This window comes from Halyomorpha halys, unplaced genomic scaffold (assembly GCF_000696795.3).
Source record: "Halyomorpha halys isolate HHAL.00 unplaced genomic scaffold, Hhal_1.1 Scaffold302.1, whole genome shotgun sequence".
Lineage (NCBI taxonomy): Eukaryota > Metazoa > Arthropoda > Insecta > Hemiptera > Pentatomidae > Halyomorpha > Halyomorpha halys.
In genome coordinates, this window is record NW_027110436.1 from 1,437,487 (window position 1) to 1,446,003 (window position 8,517).

General features: G+C 32.6%; 1 protein-coding gene across 2 annotated transcripts in view; it reads right to left on the minus strand.

The window, feature by feature from the left end:
* Positions 1-2,380, minus strand: part of mesh (sushi domain containing 2 mesh) — a 29,012-nt gene extending 26,632 nt beyond the window's left edge. The window contains exon 1 of one of the 2 annotated variants that reach the window (XM_014421068.3): positions 2,205-2,377. In XM_014421068.3, the coding sequence (XP_014276554.1) occupies positions 2,205-2,352 (148 nt within the window). In that variant the 5' untranslated portion in view covers positions 2,353-2,377. Of the gene's footprint in view, positions 1-2,204 lie in introns of both variants that reach the window. The other variant, XM_014421067.2, reaches the window with a different exon arrangement.
* Positions 2,381-8,517: the final 6,137 nt, after the last annotated feature.

Consider the following 8,517-nt stretch of genomic DNA (forward strand, 5'->3'; position numbering starts at 1 on the left):
TATGGGAGTGGGGAGGCGCTTTCCGGAGCCTCAGATACCCAGCTAGAATGGCCGTATCAAGGGAGTGGTTGAGGGTTTATGAAATATGTGCCTCTGTCTGGAGCCAAACCATCACACGCCGACAGAAAAGCAGGTTGGAAACGATTCAGCAGTGTTCTGCTTCGAGTCACAAAAGCGTACCATGTGTCTTATGATCACGCAGTGTAGCGATGAGCTGGAGGGGTCTTCAGAAAAATATCGGTGTGAGAATTAGAGAAAGTCCCAGCAAATGGCAACGAAATCATCCGAGAGGATACATCATAAGAGGTTCCACTCTTATGGATCCAGGGATGGATGAATACTCGGAACTGATCTACCTTGAGAAAATACTTTTCCACCGTCTGGTTGCGTTTAGATACGAATTGGGTCTTCCCGGTCTGCTGACTCTCTTAGCTCCTCACGGGACATGGGGGCTTTCGAGCCAAGCCTCATTGTCGTGGGATGGCATTGGCCCTCAATGTCCTTTCTGCGGTGTTTCAGAGACTGTGAGCACATAATTCTGCACCACTCTTGGAGCACTGAGGGCTAAACTGCTGATGGAAACCAGACTCTCCTCTGTCCTCACGGAGAATGATTAACCACTGCTAGCCACCATATAAAACCACTCGTATAACAAAGACTTGTGAATGGGTGGTAATTTCAGTGGTCCAAGCCCACTTTAATTTTAGGCGAAGCCAACCTGTTCCTGCAAGACCTCCAGACAGGAAGGGCGTTGTAGAGGGAGGCCAAGAGAGAATTCTAAACAGCAGAACGATGTTACGCATACTTGTGTAACATGGAACAGTGTCAAGCACCTGTTTTGCTCACAAACCAGAGATAGGTGTGAGTAAATAGATAAATAAATAATAAAAAAAGGGTTAAGTACTTTGTAAGGGAGTACTATTACTAGACCAGCAGTTGTGCAGGAGGTGATTTGGTCATAATCACGCTTGACCGCCAGATTTTTACCCAATTTAGGAGGCTGGGTAGACCCCAGAAAGGCTCCAGAACCCATTAAAATACTTAGTGGTGACATGTAATTATTTCAATGTTCAATTTTGATATAAAAATATTGTTATTTTTCTAAATCTAAAATCTGATATTGAAAAATAGATTTAAAATAGTGTTAATCCGATAACAATAACATGGCGAATCATGTAGTAAAGTTATCACGCTTTTCTTCTTTTATATCACATAAATAGTTGGGATGGCTCAAGTTTTTGTTTGAAAACGTTATCATTCGAGATAAGATAAAGAAGGTGACTAATGAGCACAATAAGTATTAAAAATCAATTTACCAATCACTGTAACTGAACTGGCGATGACAGAAAATAATTATATGACTTGAAATATAAATAAATCACAATAGTTATATATACCACACTTTTGCACACTCCAACCTATGCCAGTAATGTTTTAGGGTGTCATGCGTTTTATTTCCTGGATTTGGAAGGAGGAAACCCATATTAGAAAATATATATCCAAATTATTGAAAGAAATAACCCAAAACTGTACAATTTTACTAATTTTAAAACCTGAATTATAATCAAATGAGTCACATATATAAATATCTAATGTGTAATTCTTCAATTAACAATTCCGAGTCTCATGGTATTTTAAAATTCATTCAAAATGACTGTTATAGTTTAATTTTCTTTAATATAAAAGTAATTGTTTGTAAATAGAAAAAGCAATTTGTTTTAAAATTATTCAGCACTTAAATCCTGAATTCTCGTAACTTTTACTTATCTCTGAGGAGTAATTTTTGAAAACAAAGAATGATAAATCTTAATTCACTAATCAGTTTTTTTTAAATGGTGAAGTTTTATCAGCTTCTATGATTTTCAAAATATAATCTTATTGATTAGAGGAAGTAACACGTCAACAAAAAGAGAGAGTATTACATTATTATTAAAAAAAATTTATATATTTTTTATATACTATTACATTTTTTTTTAAATCTTTAATTTGTTCAAGATTTTTAGGCCCTTTGAAACATTCTAAAGTAGTTTCTGGATCAGTTATGATATACTTGACACACATTCGAAGTACTTCACAGGTTCATGAAAAATAATTTATAAAGAGGTTTTTACTCTTCATTAGAAACAATTATCACAGAAACAGTTGAGATTTCATAAATTTTCGTTTAAAAATTTGTTATCAATTAGAAATTTATTATAACTCACCGGCGTTTGGTACTGGATTGTTGCCGTACCCACGTAACCTGGTATTGATGTTCCTGGCATAAGGGCGGACCAACTTCTCACTCACTTTGTTGTTCACATCTTTGCCGGCCACAATAGCGACAAAAAGCAGCAGTAATGGCACCTCCATCACGTCGACTGCCTCGCACCGATCACGCAGAGCCGCGTTATCAGTTCCATGCCACACCTAGCCTAAGTAAATATGATAACCAAACTTCGCCCTGATAAAAACATTTCATCATGGCAAATGAATCATTTTAATTTTTAGGAAATTATTACTATGGAACGGAACTGACGCATACATATGTTAAAAAAAGATTTGTTGTACTCAGATTTTCCTGTGCAAGGACATCACTAATTGGAGAATAAGGGGAAGGGGAGGGTATCATATCCAATAATTGGAAAACCCGGAAAATTGACAAATTTGAATGGTGTAACTCGAAGATAATCCGAATCTTACAGATGTATACTAGTGAGAGAATTGTAGGACGTGTTCCTTATATTTATTACAGTTACATTCCATTGAAATTTTCCCACTCTGGTCCGTCTCTATAACCACTTCTTAAATCTGCCACTTCGTGTTAAGAAAAACAAAACAACAATCCACATAATTAAAACCTCAATATGTACATGACTGATTTTTCAAATGTTTTACTTTGCATTCTTGAGGGACGTCAAGAGCAAAAAAAAAAAAAATTGAGAACATATTTCAAACTACAAAATTATGTATTCACATTAATCGGAGACATTATTACATTCTAAATTCATTATAAATTAGGAAATACATTCAAAATGGTAGGGGAATATCAATTTTTGGGCTTTATACAATTTTTTTTTTTTAACATGAAGTAGTACGTTCAGAAAAAAACCATCAATCCACAAAATTTAAAACTCATTATGTACACGACTGATTGACTTTGCATTCTTGTGTACTATATCTGCATTCTACCCAGAAACGCTATCAGAGCCCTCAATGATGTTATTGAGGTTATATAGGTTATCAATATTTTGAAAACATACAAAAATGAGAACCTATTCCAAACTACAAAATTGTTTATTCACTTATAATCTTTAAATTTCTTTCTTGAGACTGGTAATTGTTTACTAAATAATTCAAAAACACTATCCAAAATTATAGTCTCAAAACATTTATTTCATTCACACGTCCAACGTTTCGGCCAATTCGGCCATCTTCAGGGACAATCTATTACAAAAGTTTCCATTATTTGTATGATCCTACAATCAATTCAATTATTTAACATTATAATTCACAATTCACCTTACCTCAAACTACTATGAGACATATTATCCAATCATTTAAAAAAAAACTCCATACAGGCCATTCTGCCCAGGTCAAAACATTAATATCTATGAACAACATTAAAACCATTAGGTAACTTATTTTTTGTTAATGAGTATATCTCACCTTTGTTTAATTACCTAATATGTCAAAATTTTGAAATTGAATTTTGAATTATAATGTTAAATAATTGAATTGATTGTAGGATCATACAAATAATGGAAACTTTTGTAATAGATTGTCCCTGAAGATGGCCGAATTGGCCGAAACGTTGGACGTGTGAATGAAATAAATGTTTTGGGACTATAATTTTGGATAGTGTTTTTGAATTATTGTTTATTCACATTAATCGATGACATTAATACGTTCTATATTCCTTATAAAAGCTATTTCGGCTCGCCATTTTTCTAAATATGTTCAGGGAAAAGTCAAATTTCAGAGTTATCCTGATTTCCAGTAAATTAGGAAATTCGTTCAAAATGGTAGGAAAGTTTTAAACTTTGCGCTTTATACAATGTTTTTTTGTTTTGAACATGAAATAGTACGTTCAAAAAGAAACCAATCCACAAAATTAAAAACTCATTATGTACACGATTGATTTTTCAAATGTTTTACTTTACATTCTTGTTTACTATACCAAGCATTCTACCTAGGGACGCTATCGTAGCCCTCAAAATTTTTGAAAACCTAAAAAAAATGAGAACCTGTTTCAAACTGCAAAATTGTATATTCACATTAATCGAAAACATTATTACATTCTAAATTCTTTATAAAAGCTATTTAGGGACGTAATTTTTCTATAATTTTTTCGAAGCATTAACTTTAGTATAATTAATATATCATTTCTGTTTTTTACATCTTTACTGGAGGAAATTTCTTTAATTTTTTAATAAATGTTTCGGACTGCTTTTTAAATTCGAAACAATCCAAAACAGACGAAAAGCTTAAGACAGTTGACGGTTGCAATTATTGAACATAATAAAAAATGAACAAATGAAAATATAATAAAAAAATGTATCGTAATAAAGTAGTACGTTCAGAAAGAAACCATCAATCCACAAAATTAAAAACTCGTTATGTACACGATTGATTTTTCAAATGTTTTACTTTACATTCTTGTTTACTATACCAAACATTCTACCTAGGGATGCTATCAGAGCCCTCAATATTTTTGAAAACCTAAAAAAAATGAGAACCTGTTTCAAACTGCAAAATTGTGTATTCACATTAATCGAAAACATTATTACATTCTAAATTCTTTATAAAAGCTACTTAGGGACGTAATTTTTCTAAAAATGTCCAGGGGAAATGCATATTTCTAAGAATTATCCTCTGATTTCCGATAAATTTAGAAATAAGTTCAAAATGGTAGGGAAATTTTAAACTCTACACGTCATTGACGAATTGACGCCTCTGTTTCTACATGCATACTCAATAGTTTATTTTACTTTAATGCAAAGAAAGACAAGATGTCTACACATGTTTTCATATACACCTTTTGACAGAAGCATTTTTCTAATTTTATTCAATCCTTTAAATTAGTAAATTAAGTTTAGAAAAAATGATTAATACAAATACGATGATAATAGTAGATTTATAAACGTGGAAAAATAATAAATATTCTTGGTATATATTAATTAACAACGGACAAAGATAGACCAGTATTACCAACGCGAACAGATACTTCTTATACTGAATACTGAAATCCCGAAAAATCCCTACAAATCTGAAGCTAAGGCTGTACAATGGTAAAGCTAGCTCTGATATGCGGCTGTGAGACTGGGATGGGTGGAACCAAAGGATTAGGATGGTTGGAAACGTCTATATGGAATTTTGAGAATTTGGTAGAGCTGGTTTTGAGGCCAAAAATCTATAAGGTCTGTTGATCCAACCGAAAATAAAAATTAAACAAACATTTGAATTTTCATGACACAATTTAATTTTTTTTCAATTAAATATGACTTTTGTTAGCTTGGGCTATTATGATCTTCCTAAAATTTCCCAATGACCATATTTTTGGATGATAAAATGTATGAATGAATTTATACAATGTATGTTTTAAAAATAAATATCCTCGTATAAGAACAACTATTACATTCTCTAAAGATTTTATTTGGTCTTAGTTTCGGAATAACATCAGGCTAAAGCCGGCAAACATGATTATAAACCGATTTAGATCAGACAAACATTTAAAGATCAAATTAAGATCCTTAAGTTTTATTTTCACCAACTTAACAATAAAATCAGCAAATATTACAAAATTGAACACAATAACGCATGAACAAAACATAAGTATTAGTTATCTTAATATTGGAAATATCCCGGATTAGTCACAGCAATCAATTGGAAAATGAAAAATATTTCGACGTTTTAAGAGTGAGTCAGAGACAATAATGATCAACTGTTTGACGCTTCATTCATTTTCAATCCCAAGATATGAAATCGAGAAATTACACATGGTTAAAAGAACTTGTTTTATTTTCATTTTTTGTATGTAGTTAGACCTAAATACTACAAGATCTTAATTGAGTTTTCTTAATTTAATATTTAAAAAATCATGTAATAATGTATGAAATGAAATGAAAAATAGTTTATTATTTATTGTAGGACTAAGTTCCTTTAAAACTTAGTAATTGCAAGGTTACACAATATAGTGGCTCCATTTAATTAAGACATATATTATAATTAATTAAAACATAAATATATAAAATACAGGTAGATTCAATATTTACTAATGTTATATGTTAATGTCTCAGATTTATGTTGTCTACTTTATTATAATATTGGCTTAGTTGGGAGAAACAAAAAAATGGTTAAACAGAAGCGTTTTTAGGGGGGGGGGGGGCGGTTGATGCTTGGCGAACGGTAGAGGGAATGTAGTTTCAGTAAAAGGCAGTTGGAGTAAAAAAGTATTTGTTATACACGAAAGTTCGATGAGTGAGGTAGAGGACGGGTATCGAACAGGCCATATAAGGTAAATAGTGGTTATTTTCATCATTCTATTCGAATGAAGGATAGAGGCATTTCAACTCGGCGTAATACTGGGTTATATGGAACTTAAACAACATAAACATCAGTGAAGACTAAAAATGACTTTATTCTTACATATTTACAAGTACTACATGTTACTCTTACTCTAACTCTTACTAATACTGAGTCTCTTACCTATTTAGTGCTAGGAAATATATACACTTGAGAAGAGGGGGTAGGAAGAATAATGAAATAGGAGAAGGGGTTTGGACCAATCAGATAATGCAGGAAATTAGGCGGAGCCTAGAGATCCTATGAAATTAGAAATAAATATCTGGGAGGGGGGGGGGGGGGGGGTGAATGCGTGACTAGAAATAGGGTATCTGGCTTCCAATAAATTGGGGTAAGAGTTGGGGATGTCATGAACTTTTGAGAACTGACTTGCATGTGTTAAACATAAAATAGTTAAACTGACGCAAGTTTATTGTGAGATAACAGCTCGTACCTGCCAAGGTGTCAGCCCTAGCTTTTTACATTGATATAGAATACTAAGGAAAAGTCACTTCCTCTATGGTCAGTGGCTGCCGAAATTTCCCAGATGTCTATAGTTTATAATGATTGTCTATTTATAATAATAGCTGTTAAATACTATAGCCTTCGTTAACTTGTATATCTCTGGTGATTCCGAAAACAAATCTTCTTCTTCCTCTAACTTCGGTGTGCCGTCAAGCGTGGAGTTGCAGTCTCAGCCCATCTAGCCCACTAGTTCCTGTCCCTGGCTAGTCATCTCATCTCCGGGATGGTGCGTCCTCTTGCTGCCCCTAGTTACCCAATTCAATCAGAGTACGAGGCCGTACGAAAACAAATCGTATTGAGCAATTCATAAAACTTTTTAATTTATCTTTGAGTTCACCCGAGAGCTCACCTTATGATAGACTGTGACAATCAAGGAGGAGGGAGGGTAAAAGAATGGCAACTAAGAGTTGACGGGTTTTAGACTGGAGGAGAAATCGGATTCTACTGAAAGATTGCTATGGTACGACGAGAAATTTGGGAGATTTCCAGGATAGATTTTGGTCTAAAGTGACTCCAGAGTTTTTGACTAATGTGTGGAATAAGATAAAAATATTGTTTAGGGTAATATGGTCTATATGTAATAAAACTAAATCAAACTGGCCGTGCTAGTAGAGGTCTGATAACCTTAATCCATAACTCAGTCATATCCCCATTCTTATATAAAAATCGTTATTGGATATTCAACAGCATGACAATAAAAAATATCCTAATAGTTTTTGGGAACATCTACTTTCCTCCTTCTTGTGATATTGATAATTGTCTTGAAGAGTTGAGTGAATTAATATATACTGTTTTTATCAATTACCCAACCGCCCGCTTAATTTTAACGAACTCTGTCCATTCTGCAAAAATGATTTCAATAATAGTTTGTATCACATCCTCCTACATTATCCAACCTTTGAAGAAAATAGAAAATATATTTTAAAGCCACCCATATCCGTATCTTGCGACTTACAAAACATTGAAAATGTTGATATTGATAGTTAATAGTTATTGAAATATTGATAGTGAAGCCAAAGTGAACAGACTATTGTAACAATTTGTAATAAGTTTAATTTTGTATGTGATATATAAATTCTATAATGTAAATACTTTCCGAAGCCAATTATTATCTTCATTTATATCACGCTTTCGTTTACTTAAAAGAATTCTCATTATTTTAAGTTAAATATAATGGAGCAATGAATATTATGTTAATAGTTGTGTATTATTCAATCTGTTTTATTTTTATTTATTGTGTTGTTATAGAGAATTTGTTTTATCTTTTGTTTATTGTTTTTGTAATGGAGCACTAGACTCAGGTTTTGTTTTATAATTGTATATTGTGTTATGAATTTGTACAAGATTTTGTCTTTCACAAATAAAATCATATCTATCTATCTAAGATTTGGAGGTCATGGGATAGATATAAGGAGAGAGGAAGATCCCATTATGATGACTTAAGTTTTT